Source organism: Bos indicus x Bos taurus, chromosome 17 (genome assembly GCF_003369695.1).
Source record: "Bos indicus x Bos taurus breed Angus x Brahman F1 hybrid chromosome 17, Bos_hybrid_MaternalHap_v2.0, whole genome shotgun sequence".
NCBI classification, from domain to species: domain Eukaryota; kingdom Metazoa; phylum Chordata; class Mammalia; order Artiodactyla; family Bovidae; genus Bos; species Bos indicus x Bos taurus.
In genome coordinates this window covers 14,986,427-15,005,396 of record NC_040092.1, presented here as the reverse complement: position 1 = coordinate 15,005,396, position 18,970 = coordinate 14,986,427, and the positions used below count along the sequence as shown (strand labels likewise).

Genomic DNA, 18,970 nt, shown 5'->3' with positions numbered 1-18,970 from the left:
ACCTATCCGAGTTCAAGGGCAGAGAGCCAGGAAAGCTTCATGGTTAGAGTCAGGAGTAAGCCTAGGTTTGAACCCCAACTCCTTCACCCCTGACTGAGACTTAGGTGAGTGGTTTAACCTCTCTGAGCCTCAGTTTCCTCATCTGATAATGAGTGCAAGGGTGGTGATGGTGGTAATGAACATGGTGATGGTCATGACGATTCTGATGGGACGAAGGTGATGGTGATGAGAAGGATGAGAATGATTTGGGCAATAACGGTGATAATGAAAATGATGTTTTCAACATTGGTGTTGATGAGGACACTTATGATGGCTGTGGTGACAATGATGCTGATGCTGATAAGGAAAAGTTGGATGGTGATGTTAACAATCGTAAGAATGATGGTGCTGGTGGTGGTGATGATAAGTGAGGGTAATAGTAACAGCCTCCACTTCACGATAAACGTGAAGAGCAGGCTGGAAAACCAACTCAGTGGACATGAATTCGAGCAAACTCTGGGAGATAGTGGAAGGCAAGGAAGCCTGGTGTGCTACAATCCATGGGGTCACAAAGAGCTGGACTTAGCAACTGAACAACAGCAGACTGCAATACTGTGACCTTGAGTGACTTAGCTTCTGTCTCACTTATGCCATCTAAACAAGAGTGACAAACATTCATACCGACCTCATCGGGTTGTCCCAAGGACTAAATTCACTAAAACATATGTTAAGTGCTTGACACACCAGTAAGTGCTTAATCAACACCAACAGTATTAATAGTTTTTGTCGCTGTGTTCCCCTTATTTTCAGAATCATTCCTGCATATCCTGGGCTGGTACCATTAGCCTCGTGATCAGTGCTCTAGTTGCTGTTGGTGTGACTCCCCACCCTGGCCCACAGGACTGGTTTTCGGACCTATCCCTCCTGCTTCCTGTATCTTCCACCATTAGGTTTCATGGATGCTAAGCTGTCCAGGGGTTCTTCATGGGATTCTGCTAGGAGACGGGCCTCCCGGCTTCCTAGATCAGGAAATCGGGGGCTGGGGAGGGAGGAACAAAGTCTCTGTCACAGACATCCTGAAACTATCTCCTCACAACGGGTATGTGCCAGCCGTGGGTGCCAAGTCAGTTAAGCTCACCTTCACGCTTGATCCTACGAAGCGGCAGGCTGCGGACCCAAAGCTCACTGGCTCCATGGAGGGTCATGTGGGTGAACCCTGAGGGTTCTTCACGGACTCAGGGCTTTCAGACCAGGGTGACCAGCCGGCCACTCCAGGTGCCCCATCTTCCTCAACCTCTCCCGCCTTGCCTTTCAGAGACCTGGACGGCAAATCACACAAACCTCTGCCCCTCGGCGTGGAGAACGACCGAGTCTTCAGTGACCTGTGGGGGAAGGGCAGCATGCCCGTCGTCCTCAACAACCCGTACTCAGAGAAGGAGCAGGTAAGTGGCGGTGTCAGCCTGGCACCCACACTCCACGGGTCCCTGAATGTTCTTGGGAAGACAAGTTCCAAACCACCTTGGGGAGAAAACCAGCCGTGTGGCTGGAGAAATGGCGTGGGGACTCAGCCAGCAGCACTTTCCCTGGACTGCGGCTTTGGGCTTTGATTCCGTGAGTTTTGTTTGCTAGCTTGCCAGTTTTCAAATTTTCATTGTTTCTACCAAGAAAGATATTCACATGATTCTGAATTTAAAAGGTAAAATAGATAGATGGTAAAAGCTTCTTCTCTCTTCCCTCATCCCAGCCACACGGCTTCACTCCCCAGAGGCAAGCAGTATTCATTATTCATCATTTTTGTGGTCCTTTTAGCAATGTTTTATGCGTAGACAAATAAATACACACATATTATTTTCATATGTTTTTACACAAATGAGAACACATCATACATACAGGCAAGCCTCATGCTATTGCACTTCATCTTATTACATGTATTATTTGTGTGTGTGTGTGTGTGAATTGAAGGTTTGTGGCAACCCTGCATTGAGCAAGTCTATTGGTGCCATTTTTCCAATTGCATTTTTAAAATTTTAATTGGAGGCTAATTACTTTACAATATCGTGGTGTTTTTTGCCATACATTCACATGAATCAGCCATGGGTGTACATGTGTTCCCCATCCTGACCCTCCCTCCCACCTCCCTCCCCATCCCATCCCTCAGGGTCATCCAAGTGCACCAGTCCTGAGCACCCTGCCTCATGCATCGAACCTGGACTGGTGATCTATTTCATATATGATAATATACATGTTTCAATGCTAGTCTCTCAAATCATCCCACCCTCACCTTCTCCCACAGAGTCCAACAGTCTGTTCTATACATCTGTATCTCTTTTGCTGTCTTGCATACAGAGTTATCGTTACCATCTTTCTAATTCCATATATATGTGTTAGTATGCTGTATTGGTGTTTTTCTTTCTGACTTACTTTGCTCTGTATAATAGGCTCCAGTTTCATCCACCTCATTAGAACTAATTCAAATGCATTCTTTTTAATAGCTGAATGATATTGCATTGTGTATATGTACCACAGCTTTCTTATCCATTTGTCTGCCGATGGACATCTAGGTTGCTTCCATATCCTGGTTTTTGTAAACAGTGCTGCGATGAACATTGGGGTACACATGTCTCTTTCAATTCTGGTTTCCTCAGTGTGTATGCCCAGCACTGGGATTGCTGGGTCATATGGCAGTTCTATTTCCAGTTTTTTAAGGAATTCCACGCTGTTCTCCATAGTGGCTGTACTAGTTTGCATTCCCACCAACAGTGTAAGAGGGTTCCTTTTTCTCCACACCATCTCCAGCATTTATTTTTAGTAGACTTTTTGATAGCAGCCATTCTGACTGGCGTGAGATGGTACCTCATTGTGGTTTTGATTGCTTTATTTTTAAGCTAAAGTATATGCATTTTTAGACACAAGGTTATTGTACAGCATATAGACTACAGTATAGGAAGTGCAGAGTGGGCTAGAACCCGCCTGCCAATGCAGGAGATGTAAGAGATGCAGGTTTGATCCCTGGGTTGGGAAGATCCCCTGGAGGAGGTCATGGCAACCTAGTCCAGTATCCTTGCCTGGAGAATCTCACGGACAGAGGAGCCTGGTGGGTTACAGTCCATAGGGTCACAGAGAGTCAGATACTCCTGAAGCGACTTAAGATGCACACATGCATAGTACAGTATAAAAATGCATGTAACTTTTATATTCACTGGGAAGCCAAAAAGCTCATGTGACTCACTTTATTGTGATATTTGCTGGATTACTATTGGTCCAGAAATGAACCCACAATATCTCCATCATATGCCTGTATTGTTTTGTATCTTGTTCTTTCAATGTATCTTGGAGACTAGTCCTAATTTGTAGTTGAAGAGTCCTGGTTCTTTTTTCATGGCTTCATAATATTCCCTTTTATTTATTTATTGAACCAGGCCTCCAAAATGAACATGTGGCCCCTCACCAATATTTTGCCATGACATCACTATAATGAATGACCTTGTGCAAATACCTCATTGGCAGATGGGTGGGCTCATCAAAAGAATAAATTCCTAGAAGCACTTGTTGAGTCAAAGGTCATATACAGTTATGACTTGGGCAGAAATGGCCAGATTGCTCACCACAGAGGTTGCACCATTCCTATCTGCTAAGTAGGAGAATAACTATTTCACCACAGCCTTCCAAGCTTGGAGTGTTACCAGACTTTGCCAATTTGCTGAGGAGAGTTTTAGCAGCAAAGTCAATATGGTTTCCTGAGAGTGTCTAGATCTGGCTAGAGATTAGCAGAGCCTGTTTCTCACCTGCCCATGGCTTCCCTGGTGAAGCATGTGAATTTCCCACCCCTCCCCTGCACTGCAGCAGAGTACTATTGGAATGGCCATCTTCTTCCTTCCCTCCACCCACCTCAAGCCTTGGATGGCACAGGCCAGGTTGCCAAGCTCTTTCTTTCAGTGCTTAGTCTTTGGACAGCACTTTTCACCACCAACCCATGTAAGCAGTGACTCATAGCCTCTGTATGTAGCTTCGTGGGGGAGGATGGGACATTCCAGAGCATCAGTGGAACTTGCTTTCCTTAGCTGCCAGTGGTTGGCCAGGAAAAGAAGGACATCAGGGATCCCATAGTAGGTCAGACCCATGATGCCAGTGGCCAAGCACTCTGACTCCTACAGTGACACCTGGGAATGTTTGGTGGACAAGGCACAATTTTAGTTCTCTATTATGCTGTCCTCAAAAATCCAGGCCATATTGTGAGTGTGAGGACTATTGTTATCCATCAATGATTAAGTGAACAAATAGAGCTTGAGTTTTCTTCATATTTTCTCAATTGAAAGTAAAGGGTGTTGCCATAATGCAAACCCTCCCAAGACAGAGAAGGGCAGAGAGAGGCAGACTCAGGCGAGATCTGGGCTGTAGACATGATTTGTTAGGTTTGCACTATATTGTCCTATAGACAACTTATATTTATAACTGAATTTATTGCCAGTGTTTCAGTTTTTTATGTGACTCTCATATTTGCAACTTCTCTTACAAATCTGGACAATCTGACCACATTGAGCCTATATTCTTATGGGGAAATTGTCTGCCCAGACTGACTAACCACTGCTCCCACTATATAGGGCATGGGCTCTCCAATTTGCCACAATCCCCACCACTCCCTAGCGTGCCCTTCTCTTTACCACCAACTGTTCATTGTCATTTATCATAACATTAGCACTGTTGGTTTTCTTATAATGGTTAGGTTAAGTGGTAGGTAGATATGGACCGAGAGATTCACACATTTCAGGGAAGATGAGAAAGATTTCATGTTTTGTAAGAATGAAGAATATCCTTATGTGTTTGATATGCAACCAAGTGTTCTGTCTCAAGATTACCCAGCTGGCTTTACTGATTTGCCTTACCTACCTACTCTAGGTATCAGAGTTTGTAATCACTGGCCTGCAGTAATTCCTGAGCTCTGGGGTGTAGGGAAGAAGCAAAGGAGGCCTTGACCCCACTAGAAAGACCCTTTATGTCCTGCTGAAATCTGAGCCATTGCAGTCTGATGACTATTTCCTTTCACCTTGGTCAGACAGTGACCAGTTAAAAAACATAACCTTGAACTTCAAGCCTGAGTAGTAGGGCTCAATACTGAGGACAGGACAGGAGGTTTAATAGGCCCAGGGACCTTTGTGGGGCATCGTGATGAAATGATCAGTGTCTTAGCCTGTCTGGGCTGCTATAACAGAATCCCACAGACTGGGTGGCTTATAAACAACAGAAATATATTTGTCACTGTTCTGGAGGCTGGCACTGGTAGATTCTACATTCGGTGCAGACCTGCTTCCTGGTTCGTAGACCACTTTCTTATGACTGTGCCCTCACATGGCAGAAGAGAAAAGGATCTCTTTTATAAGGGCACTAATCCCATTCATGAGCACTCCACCCTCATCATTCCATCATCTCCCAAAGGCCCCACTTCCACATACCATCACATAAAGGTTAGGTTTCAAGAGATAAATTTGGTGAAGGAGGGTCATAAACATTCAGTCCACAGCAATTAGGGGGAGGTGCTGAGAACCTGCCTTAAGGCTGCCTCTAAAATGGAAACTCCATTTCTGTGGAGGAGAAAGGGTGCTGGAGAAAGGGGGGAAAGATAGTCTTCTGAGGTTAAGACAGCCAAACGGTTTTAGACATGGGAGCTCCTGGAATTGTGACATACAGACCAGCAGTGCTTGGACTTACTCCTTGAATGTTATCAAGTCCTTGCTGTTAGTCTGTGACCCAAAAGAAGCTTCAAAATCACTGGCCTGTGAGATTATCCAGGCTCTGCTGTCTGAGACTCAATTTTCCAAATGCCTCTCAGAAATAGAGCTAAAAGGAAGCAGAGACCCAAGTGCTCAGTTATATTGAAGTCCCAGAGCTAAGCAAACAGCTCGGCTACCTCCTGCTAGACACCTCCACAGCCACAGGGCTCAGAAACATTTCCCAGGCGAAGCAAATTAGTAGAAACCCCAATGATTTTCTTTCTGGCCTGAAAGACCAGCTCCTGTGTTCAGCCTCTTCTCTATCTGCTCAAAGCCACTTTACCTGCAGCGCCTGGAATCAGCTCCCTTCTGTCCAGTTGTAACCCACATTTGCTGCTTTTTTAGACATCCAGGGAGGGGGGAGCATTGTTAATAACACAGAGAGAGGCCCAGCTACTACCTGCCAATAGGAGCTGGTGGAAGAACAGCTGGTCTGCTTTTTCCCTGCAAAGACTTGGCAAAAGGCAACAGAGGCCAGGTGAAGTGGGAGAGATGCAGGCTAGACACGAGAAAGCACTTCCTGACTCAGACAACTATTAGGTCCCTGAAGGAATATTATGGTCTGCCCCATTCTCCTTGATACTCTCGTTTGTCCAAATTCAACAGAAATTCTGCTGTAGAAGCATCTTCTCTTAAGTTAGCCTCAGAAATCTGGGATGCTTATCTATACCTGGTGGTCATTTCTCTTGATAGCTTGGGTCAGCAGTGGGTAGAGCTGGTGAGACTCAAATCCCTGGTCACTGGAACATAGCGTATGAATGACTTGGTGATGCTTATCTTTAGCATCCCCTGACGAGTTGTATCTGGCCTGCACTGGTGGATGGAATGAATCCGTTCACCCATCACACAGATAGTCATTCAATACTGCCGCATGCGCAACTCTGGGGTAGAAGCATAAGCGAGCAAACTTTGCCCTCCCTGCCCTCAAGACCTTCACGGATGCAGTGAGGCGACACACACACATGGACAGTGCAATTAATCCTAAACTAGAGAGGGGCACAAGACACTGTGGGGCCATAGATACCTCGGCAGGTATAGAAAAGATTTACCAGAAGAGGTGACATTTTGATCTAGGTTTTGAAGATCATATAGGAGTTTGCCTAGAAGAAAGTTGGGGAAGGCATTATAGTTTTAAAAGAATCCGCGAGGGCTGACAAACTCTGTTTCTTTTTCTTACTAAGGATTGTTATTTGATTGCTGAGGTTGTCTTTGGTGCTAATTCCACCTGAGCCACTTTGAGTTTTGACACCATTCTCAAAGCCCTGTACATAACAACCCTCCTAAGTGGAAACGTTCCCCTAGATTAGTAAGAAAGTGCTATTTGTTCATTCTTCCCACAAAACCTTAGGATTTGACTCAAGCCCTTCTTTGCTTCCTTTTTTATTAAGCACCTATTTCTCTTGCCTGCCTGATTTGCTTTCCTAAGGGGTAGGAGTGGAACTGTGTCGTACTTGGCGGTAGAATGTCTATTTTCAGATACAAATTAAGTATCCGTCCAACCGTTAGTGAGTGTGAGAGGTCTTGGGTCTGGGGGAAGTGGCATTTCCATTTGGGTTCTTCTCTCTTACTTAGCCCATTGGCCCTCTCTCCAGCCTCTTGCTGACAAAGGCAGCCAGATAGTCAGAGAGATGATTTTCATTTTGAAATCTCCCTGCCCACCCCATCCCCACCACCTCATCAGCAACCTGGCATTTCCTCACCCCTGGGGACATAGGGCTTGTTGCCTTTCAAAATGTCAAAATCTGTTGAGAAGCTTTTCCCTCCTTCCAAGGAAGTGTCGGCCTCCCCCACTAGCCTCTCTGCAGAACTCCAAATTATAAGGCATAAAGGGGAGTGCTTATGGGCTCCCAATCTTCAGAGGGTCAGAGGTGTCCAGGGCCCCTCTCTTCAGGAGCAAGCACCCCTAGTGGCCAGTACTGCTGGCTTTGCTAAAGACCGAAAGCAGGCATCCAGACCCCTCCAAGCTATGCCTGGATGAAAGCAAACAAGCCCAACCCTCTGCTGCTCAGCGACAACCCAGCATGCTTCAGGGAAGCTTTCTAAGTCAGCCCTGACTCACTGCACGCTAATGATGTCAGGATAAAAATAACAATAATGCTGACAACACCACCACCTTGTGGGGGTGCGGCCGCTCTATTCCCTGGACTCACCCACAGCACTGGGGTCACGATCTCAGCTCAGGGGTCAACCCAGGTTTGGTCTCCTCCTCCCGATGACCTTGGTCAAACAGCTGATTGGCATCCACACTGAAGCTTATAGTGGATAATAAGCTCGTGGAGTTGTGAGGAAGAAGAAATAAGATACCATATGAAATGATTGCATCTGCTGTTCACGATAAGAAATAATATGTGTTGAGCGATGGCAGACATTGTGCCAAGCAGTTTAGATCCGCAATCTCATTTAATCTCCAACCCAACCCAATGAGGGTACTCTTCAGTTCAGTTCAGTTCAGTCGCGTCCGACTCTTTGTGACCCCATGAATTGCAGCACTCCAGGCCTCCCTGTCCATCACCATCTCCTGGGGTTCACTCAGACTCACGTCCATCAAGTCGGTGATGCCATCCAACCAACTCATCCTCTGTCGTCCCCTTCTCCTCCTTCCCCCAATCCCTCCTAGCATCAGACTCTTTTCCAATGAGTCAACTCTTCATATGAGGTGGCCAAAGTACTGGAGTTTCAGCTTTAGCATCATTCCTTCCAAATAAATCCCAGGGCTGATCTCCTTCAGAATGGACTGGTTGGATCTCCTTGCAGTCTAAGGGACTCTCAAGAGTCTTCTCCAACACCACAGTTCAAAAGCATCAATTCTTCGGCTCTCAGCTTTCTTCACAGTCCAACTCTTACATCCATACATGACCACTGGAAAAACCATAGCCTTGACTAGACGGACCTTTGTTGGCAAAGTAATGTCTCTGCTTTTCAATATGCTATCTAGGTTGGTCATAACTTTCCTTCCAAGGAGTACTGTTACTGCTCCCATTTTACAGATGAATAAACTGAGGCCCAGAGAGTTTAATAGCTTGAGGAATGTCATTTGACTAGTAAGTGGGCAAGATGGGACTTGAACCCAGGCCATAGAGCCCTACAGCCCACTCTCAACTCTACAAGGCCTTGCACAGAATAAGTGCTCCAAAAAAAGTTCATTACTGTTATTGTTGTTTGGCTAATTATCATATTGCTGATCTAGGCATCATACTGTGTATTTAGGTAAAGGAGTGTTGCTGATGGTCATATTGCTCATGTGAGGCTGAAGGTGACACCCTTATGGCCCCGAAAGGGAAGGTGACCACCTGCGGAGTCTTGGTGGCAAAGGCACACCTCTTTGCCTTTATGGCAACATTGTCATCCTTGTCAATCATTCAGATCAATGTAGCATTCGGTCTTTATCTTCTGGGGCCAGACTCAAGGAATATGCAGAGCGGGGGAAGCAATAAAGACCTGGAATGGGGAAAAAAATGGGAACTTTGAGGGCCTGGAGTCCATGCCCAGCTCTTTAGCCTGTCAGTTATTAATTTAGGGACAGTCACTTTACATCCGGAGAAGGCAATGGCACCCCACTCCAGTACTCTTGCCTGGAAAATCCCTGGACGGAAGAGCCTGGTAGGCTGCAGTCCATGGGGTCGCTAAGAGTCGGACACGACTGAGCGACTTCACTTTCACTTTTCACTTTCATGCATTGGAGAAGGCAATGGCAACCCACTCCAGTGTTCTTGCCTGGAGAATCCCAGGGACAGGGGAGCCTGGTTGGCCGCTATCTCAGGGGTCGCACAGAGTCAGACACGACTGAAGCGACTTAGCAGCAGCAGCAGCAGCACTTTACATCTCAGAGCCTCCATTTCCTCATCTGAAAAATGGGTTATCATGAGGAATCCACGAAGCAGTGGGTACGCAGTGGCCTAGCCTAGAGGAGGCACACAACAGGCATTTAATAAATGTCGCTCAAAATGAAATTGAAATCACAGCCCTCGAGTTCAGAACCTAGACATTAGTTCAGAACTGAGACTTACGTATTTGTCTCAGTGTCCAGAAACAAGCTCCAGACACAGACACATACGTGGTAGTCGGCATACCGTGATATTTGGGGTTCTGTAGAATCATGCACAGACATTCCATGCTGAGTGCCCCCTGCCTGGCTCCAGCACATTCCATCGGCCGCATTTATGTTGACTCCTTGGGGGCGCCTGCTCACAGCCCCTTGTGCTAAGCCTGTCTCTAAGTACTTGAGAGACCTCCTCTATTTTGAACTTCATTTCTCTCTGTGAGCAAGTGTCCCAGTCCTTACTAGAAGCCTTGATTAAGCCCTTTTCTGCCCCCAACTGTATCTGGCCAGGTATCCTTGGCCTTGATCTGGCTCATGGCTGAAGTGAGACACTCAGGTCAGATTTTCCAAAAAGGATGTTCCACCCCTTCCTCCACCTGTTTGAGGGTTCCTGGAACACCCTCAAACAGGCACAAAGGGATGCTTTCCAGGAATTTATATTGAACAGAGTCCCTCAGTTCCCACTGGCACAGAATCCCATTCTTGCTGATGTTTCACATCCCTCCACCTGGACCATCACCTGCCTAGTGACCTCCTGGGTCTTTACAGGTCACTTAGTCAGGGGACCAGCCTCCCATGTCCTTCCACCTGTTCCCGTCAGAGGCAGGGTGGAACCAGGAAGTGGGGCCTGAATTGACAGGTGTTTGGGTTCAGCCCTGCTGGAATTGCCACATATTTTGCTGTTTAACAGTGAGCATAGTCAATGCAGGGGCTTCCCAGATGGCACAGTGGTAAAGAATCCGCCTGCCAATGCAGGAGATGCAGGAGACCCAGGTTCCATCCCTGGGTCTGAAAGGTCCCCTGGAGAAGGAATGGCAACCCACGCCAGTGTTCTTGCCTGGGAAATGCCATGGACAGAGGAGTCTGGTGGGCTACGGTCCATGGGGTCGCAGAGTTGGACACGACTGAGTGACTGAGTGACTGAGCATGCATATTCAACGCAGGCTGTTTGAATGTTGTCCGAGAAGGACAGTGACATTCTGGTTTGGGAATCAGTGATAGCACTCTGTATGCTCATTTATTGCTTCAAACCATATTCAGATTCTTTCCCTCGATCAAAGTCATTTTTTCCTTCCTCTCTTTACAAATGGATATCAGTTGTCAAAACTCCCTTCACACGGAGATTCTCAGAGGCCCACAGAGCCACAACCCACTTCTATTTTCTAAGGGTCCCAGGATGTTTTACAAGGTAAAAAGTCCAAAACATAATCACAAAGCTTGTTGTGCATTTTTTTTTTAATTAAAAAAATTTTTTTTGGAGTATAGTTGCCTTACAATGTTGTGTTACTTTCTGCTGTACAGCAAAGTGAATCAGCTCTGTGTATACATATATCCCCTCTTTTTAAAATTTCCTTCCCATTTAGGTCGCCACAGAGCATTGAGTAGGGTTTATACAGTAGGTTCTCATTAATTATATGTTTTCTACATAATAGTGTATATACATCAATCCCAATCCCCTAATTTATCCCACTCCCCCCTCCCCCATGGTACCCATAAGTTTGTTCTCTACATCTCTGTCTCTATTTCTGCTATACATTTTAAGTATTTACATTTATCAGTTTAATGCTTTTAATAAACACACACAGTACAATGCAATATAAGAGGGATGGGCCCCAAGATAATCGCAGGATTTCTCAAAATTAATTCATAATGCACATGTACATTCTGATCTGGTAATGGAGTCAGGTTTAAAGTTGTCTAATAATCTAATTATCTTGTGAGATCATCATGACTGTAAGCATCACTTCATTTGGAGAAAGCATCAACAATCTAACTTAAAGACCCTTTGGGTCCAGTGGTTAAGACCCAGTGCTTCTACTGCTGGGGGCATGAGTTCAATCCCTGGTTGAGGAACTAAGATCCTGCATGCCACAGGATGGCCAAAACAAAATCCTCATCTCCAGAGGCTCTTGTCTGTGAACCCCAAACCATGATGAGTCTGACTCCCAAGCACTCCCTTCTGTAACCATCCTCCATAGAGAACATGGACCATTGAATAGGGGGGAAAGAGAGTGGAGGGGTGAAGAATAAGCGATTTCAAGCTTCTGTGGAGTTATTATAAAGAATGAATCACTTTAGAAATCATGCTTTGAATACACTACAAGGAAATTATACTCCAGGGTACTTAACACTGTTGGTTAAGTTTTATAAGTAGCAATTTTTTAATTGCATGGATGGGTGCGTACCTGCTGATTTGCAGGCCCATGGCTCTAGAACCTGAGCTGCCACAGCTCCTAATAGTTACACTCACTGCTCTAAAAGGTGGTACCCACAGATTGGAGCAGCACTGCCTGGGGCTACAGCGAAGGGGCTGTGGCATGGTGTGTGGCATCTGGCCCCTGGTGTGGATGGCCCGCTGCCTGGCTCAGCCCCAACGTGCTGCCCTCATTTTAGAGCAAGCCAAGCAGGGCAAGAGCTGCAGGCCTCAGAGGGAGGAGCTGGCGCTGGTACCAACAGTGAAAGAAATAGGAACGGGCTCGCTTTGAACAGCTTTGGGCCTCAGCTCCTGGATTCATCTCCTTGAGCTGTTTTCTAGAGGAAGCACCGTAAACTGTGTGGCTTCAACAATCAGAATTTATTGTCTGAGTCTGGAAACACAAAAGTCTGAGATCAAAGTGGCTACAGGGCTTGTTCCTCCCGAGGGCTGTGAGCAAAGGTTCTGCTCCAGGCTCCTCTCCTTGGCTCGTAGATGACGGTCTTCATGTTCATGTGGTGTTCTCCCTGTGTACACGTCTGTCTCCTAATTTCCCCCTTTTTGTAAGGACACAAGTCATATTGGATTAGGGCCACTTTAACGACCTTATTTTAACTTAATTGCCTCTTTAAAGACTCCAAATAAGGTCACAGTTGGAGATCCTGGGGGTTGGGCCATCAACGTATGAGTTGGAGGGACATCCTAAGATGCTCTGTGGTACACAGGTACCTCCCTCCCTCCCTTCTGTCAAGCTCTTGTCCCGATCTCATTGTGAACCTTCTGCCCACAACTGAAGGAGGACAGGGTGCCTGCCCTCTCTTTTTAGACCACCAAGATTCTGATGTCTAGTGTCTGTCTTCCAGCCTTAAAATCCTCCACATTTCCCTCACCTCAGCTCCTTACTTCCCAACTTCTGCTAAAAGCCTCACATCCTCCCACTTACCCAGATGGGAAGCCTCGGCGTCAATGTTGACTTGTTCTTTTCTCTCCCATCCTCTCAAGCCACAGAGCTCTTGTCCTGCTCCTGACACCCCAACTCCCATCTCCTCCCTTCCTGTCATCTGCTACCACTGCTGTATTTTCCACTCTCCTGGCCTCTCACCTGCACTGGTGCAGCAACCCCCTCTTGGGTCTCTCAGCCTTCACCCTCTCCCTCCTACAGTCCTTGCACTCATGTATGTCCTAAAATGGCTTTGATAAGGCCACCCTCTTCACCAGGCAGCTTCAGGGGTTCTCACTGTCTACTCATTCAAGGCCAAAGCTTTCAGCTTAGCATTTAAGGGACTCCACAATTTAAAAATACATTTAGATCTTATGTTAAATAGCTCAGGCGGCCATTATATATACCACAGACCCAGCAGCTTAAACAATAGAAAATTATTTGTCACAGTTATGGAGGGTAGAGATCCAAAGTCAGGGGTGTGGTCACATTTGGTGAGGGCTCTCTTCCTGGCTTGTAGACAGCCACCTTCACTGTGTCCTTAAACAGCCTGTGCATGCAGAGAAATAGATGTCTCTTCCCATTCATATAAGACCACTAATCCTATCAGATTAGGGGCCCACCCTTGTGACCTCATTTAACCTTAATTACCTTCTAAAAGCCCTATCTCCAAATATGTCACAATGGGAGTTAGAGCTTCAACATATGAATTTGAGAGGATACAGTTCAGTCCATGCTGCTACTGCTGCTGCTAAGTCCCTTCAGTCATGTCCGACTCTGTGTGACCCCATAGACGGCAGCCCACAGGCTCCCCCGTCCCTGGGATTCTCCAGGCAAGAACACTGGAGTGGGTTGCCATTTCCATCTCCAATGCATGAAAGTGAAAAGTGAAAGTGAAGTCGCTCAGTCGTGCCCGACTCTTAGCGACCCCATGGACTGCAGCCTACCAGGCTCCTCCATCCATGGGATTTTCAAGGCAAGAGTACTGGAGTGGGGTGCCATTGCCTTCTCCGACAGAACTTTGAGGTCTACAGTTCAGTCCATAGCAGACCTCAAATGTTTGTTGAACAGGAAGTGTGTGCTTGGCACTGCTGCTGCTGCTAAGTCGCTTCAGTCATGTCTGACTCTGTGCGACCCCATAGACAGCAGCCCACCAGGCTCCCCCATCGCTGGGATTCTCCAGGCAAGAACACTGGAGTGGGGTGCCATTTCCTTCTCCAATGCATAAAAGTGAAAAGTGAAAGTGAAGTTTCTTAGTCGTGTCTGATTCTTAGCGACCCCATGGACTGCAGCGTACCAGGCTCCTCCATCCATGGGATTTTCCAGGCAAGAGTACTGGAGTGGGGTGCCATGGCCTTCTCCAGCTTGGCACTGGAGGTAGAGCAAAGTGAATGATGTGTCGCAAAAAGTGGTATCTGTATACAAACATCTATAAAGATATATGTATAAAGAAGGTATGATGTGTGTACACACACACACACACACACACACAATGGAATATTACTCAGCCATAAAAAGGAATGGAATTGGGTTGTTTGTAGAGATGTGAATGGACCTAGCTAAAGACTGTCATACAAAGTGAAGTAAGTCAGAAAGGAAAAAACAAATATCGTATATTAACACATATATGTGGAATCTAGAAAATTTTAGAGATGATCTTATTTGCAAAGCAGAAATAGAGACACAGATGTAGAGAACAAATGTGTGGATACCAAGGGGGAAAAGGAGTGGGAAGAATTGGGAGATTGGGATCGACATATATACACCACTGGTAAAGAACCCGCCTGCCAATACAGGAGACATAAGAGATGCAGGTTTGATCCTTGAGTCAGAAAGACTCCTTGGAGAAGGGAATGGCAGCCCACTCCAGTATTCTTGCCTGGAAAATCCCATGGACTGTAGCCTGCCAGGCTCCTCTGTCCAGGGAGTCTCAAAGAGTCAGACACCACTGAGTAACATTTTCACTTTCACATGTATAAAACAGATAACTGATGTTTAAGTTAATGGAGACCTAAGTAAGATAGATTCACTTTCAGCCACTGGAATTCAATCCTTTTGATCAGGAGTCTGCAAAGTTTTCCTGGATAGGAGGCAATAGGAAATATATGTGACTTTGTGGGCCATTCCATCTGAATCTCCATCTCAACTATCTCCACTCTGCCATTGTATCTCAAAAGCAGCCATAGACAATATGGAAACAAATGAGGGTAGCTGGGTGCCAATAAAACTTTATTTACAGACACTGAAATTCAAGCATCATATAACTTTCACATGTCGTGGAGCATTATCCTTCTTCTGACTGTTTTATTCAACAAGTTTAAACTGGGAAAACCATTCTTAGCCCATGGGCTATACCAAAAGAGAGGGTAGACCAGATGTGGCCCATGGGCCACCATCTGCAAACCCCTGCTTCAGAGCATGCAGCTGTAAGATGCTGCTGTCAAGAGAGCGGGGATCACAGTAGAACCAGAACACAAGTCCATAGCACACGGTAGGTACTCAGTGTGTATTTGCTGAAAGAAAGAAGGAAGGGAGGCATGGAGGGGGTGTGGAAATCAAGTTGCCAGGGATCCTACAAGCTGAATTCCTGGCTCAGAGCCCAAGGCTGACAACACCTCACCTGCTGTCTCCTCTTGGGCTGCAACATCATTTTCTTCCGTTTCCTCAGGACCTCTCTAAAGACTCACAGAGTGAATAGGTGTTGACAAAGCCTTTGAAATGCCCAGGAGCTCAGAGCCTGCTTTGCCAATTTAGGAGCAGGCACCGAGGAGTCCTCCTGTTGAACCCACTGAAGTCGAGTCAGTGTCTCCCGCCACCTGAAAAACTTCCATTGTCTACCCTGAACACAAATCCAGGGAAGAACGCACTGCGTTCCCAAGCCTGCTCGTGCCCTGTCGCCAGCCTAACAACCCACAAGTGCCACTATCCTGAGTTTTTAGACCAAGCACTTCAGTCCCCACTCAGAAAAGTCATTTGCATCCCCCACGCCAGGCCCCCGACTGCTATATTAATCTCCCCATTTGTCCCCTCCTGAGTCATCTAATATTACTGCTGGCTAATTAAAACATCAAAACCCAAGTACAACAGCCCTGCCAGAGGCCTCCTAATGCCTGGTTTCAAGTGTGCCCTTCACACAGCCCAGGGCGGAGGGTGGCACGACTCATGCCTGGGCCCCCAATTAGTTGTGGCCACCCCTCGCACATCTGGACCCTCAACAGATAGCCTCTTTGATCGCCTGTATCTCGCTCCATCCACCCTGCCTGTGAAGACTTCCAGCTTCCTCCCACCTTGTCAGGCTCCCCCCACCACTGCCTTCTGCCCATCTGTCACCTCCACAGACCCTGGGCCTGACCCCAAATGCCAACACCACGTCTGTTATCCCCACTCTGGGATTGCAGCTGCTCCTCAAACTCTGGGGTGTCAAGAGAGGGTTTCTTTACTGGCTAAGTGATGCCCAGTATTTAGGGAGGATGGCTAGGATGCCTCCCATATGGACAAGGGAGGATTTTATTTTCCTAAGCATGCAGATTTCTGGCATGATCAGAGGAATTTGTCACCACAAAGGCCCACCTAGAGGCAACCTCCATCACCTGGACATCTGCTGGGAGAGATGGGAGTGGGAATAGAATCTTAAATAAAGAAGTTCAGGATGTCTAGACAGGCCTTCAAAGAAAGTAGAGTCGTCTGTACATGGCTTCATGTGGGGACATAAGTAAAAGAACTTAAGAGTTTAGCAGGGTAGAAGGGCAGATAGGGAATGGAGGGAAGAATTTGTTCAAATCCTTCTCCTGCTCCCAGGGTGATAGTGCAGTAGTAACACTTAAAGCAGCAGTCGTCATAATGGCAACACTCCAGTGTTCTTGCCTGGAGAATCCCAGGGACGGGGGAGCCTGGTGGGCTGCCGTCTATGGGGTTGCACAGAGTTGGACATGACTGAAGCTACTTAGCAGCAATAGCAGCAGCAGCGGTCATAACAGGGCTTCCCAGGTGGCGTTAGAGGTAAAGAACCCACCTGCCAATGCAGGAGACGTTAAGAGATGTGGGTTCAATCCCTGGGTCAGAAAGATGCCCTGGAGGAGGGCAGGGTAACCCACTCCAGTATTCTGGCCTGGAGAATCCCCATGGACAGAGGAGTCTTGTGGGCTACAGCCCATGGGAGTTGCAAAGAGTTGGACACGACTGAAGTGACTTAGCACGCATGCACAGTTGTAACAGGACTGCAGGTTGTACTAGCAGTAGAATAATGACACCAACAATGATGAGGAGTGGCTAACATTTAGGAGGCTGTTGCAATCACCCAAGTGAAAGATGGTGGAAGCTTGGATAGAGTGTGACACAGTAGATGGAGAGAATGAGGATTCTGGAGCCATTTAGAAGGCTAAACGGATGGGAGTCAGGGAAGGTCTGGGTGTGGGAGATAAAGAAGATGATGTTCAGGACAGCTCCTTCCTGTGGCATGCACGGGTGGTGGGTGGATGTTGGTACCCAGCGCTGAGATGAGAGCCACTGGGGACAAGCGGGTCTGGAAGATCATGAGTCATAGCACCTTCCTTTCGTGCTTTGCCCTCGCTCCCTGCACTGTCTGGTAGTCTTTAATGGTGGCATGCTGTCACTTGCCTCCCATTCCCCAAACTCCAACGTGGTGGCACGGATGCTTTAGCATAGCGCTGCACTGGCAGAAAGGTGGCTGTGCCTCTCACTTCTCTACCAGCAAGACTCTGCTCCCTCTTCTTTACCTGATTAACAGGTCTTGACTTAGAAGTCAAGTGACCCTGGTCAGATGCCCCTTCTGTGCGCTTTCACAGTCCCCTGCACACTGCCAACATCCCATGTTCTGATACTCATTTCATTCAGTGGTAAGAGTTCATTCAATCATCATCTCCACTGGGCTACATAAACTCCATGAGGGCACAGATCATGTCTGTTGTGTTTGTTACTGTAGCCCTTGCCCTTACTGACTTGCCTGGAACATAGGAGATACTCAGTAAACCTGTGCTGGGTGAATGAGTGAGTGAGTGAGTGAATGAATTGTACATGATGGCCAAGAGGCAGAGTGGTCAAACAGTGGAGGGCGTGGTTTGAAAGCCAGACTGCCAGGATTTGACTCCTGGCTCCAGTTTATTAGTTCTGCGATCTTGTTCAACTTAGTTAATTTCTCTGTGCCTCAGTCTCCTCATCTGTAAAATGGGGATGATAAGGTGGTTGCTTGGCACATAGCAAGTGTTCAGTGGATGTTAGTTTTCAGTAGTTGTCCTTCAGGGTTCTCTCTGATTTCGGTCCCAGACTTAACCCAATTCAGTCCTAATTCATAGCTCTCTCACTAGCCTGAGCACCTCCATGCTTATGAGAAGTGGATCCTGCCTCCTTTCTGACTTCATCTCCTTTGTATTCATTCACACTCAAACACCCCAGCCACACTGGCCTCCTTGCTGGTCCTTTAAACTTACAAGCTCATCCGTGCCTCAGGGCCTTTGCATGTGCCTTTCCCACCCCCCTCCACTTTTCACCATTACTTCTCTCTATATTGTATTCTTATCACCTCCTGAAATTATATCATCCACGTATTAGTTTACTTATTATTTATCTCCACTTCTCCAAACACAGTGCTCCAGAAGAACAAGGATCCTGACTGCCTTGTTCACCTCAGTGTCCCCAACACCTAGCAGTGCCTAGCACATAGTAGATGCTCAAGAAATACAATTTGAATGTGTGAATATCCTGGCTCTAGGTCACTGCCCACTATGCTACTCTTTGGCATGAGTGTCACTCAACACTGTCTCATCCTCTCCCCTCCCTTGCTCAGCTGTTGCATCAGGGTATACCTGACGCCCCTCCCTTAGAGCTGCTGATGCTTTTCTGATGCATGAACACACATCTCTCTGGGCTGGTAGACAACCACTCAGAAATACCCAAGAACAGAAGGTGATCCTTATCAGTGAGGCTTAAAATGGATGGGCAACATTTGCCAGCCAGGCCGCTCCCCTCTCACCTACTGGGAAATTTGCTTATGGAGGTGAAGACAAATGGGGGGGCTGAAGATGTTCAAGATG

General features: G+C 46.9%; 1 protein-coding gene across 2 annotated transcripts in view; it reads left to right on the top strand.

The window, feature by feature from the left end:
- NOS1 (nitric oxide synthase 1) overlaps positions 1-18,970 on the top strand; it is a 195,319-nt gene that overhangs the window by 114,489 nt on the left and 61,860 nt on the right. For both annotated transcript variants that reach the window (XM_027566713.1, XM_027566712.1), the window contains exon 3: positions 1,295-1,421. In XM_027566713.1, coding sequence (XP_027422514.1) covers positions 1,295-1,421 — 127 coding nt within the window. The remainder of the gene's footprint in view (positions 1-1,294; positions 1,422-18,970) is intronic.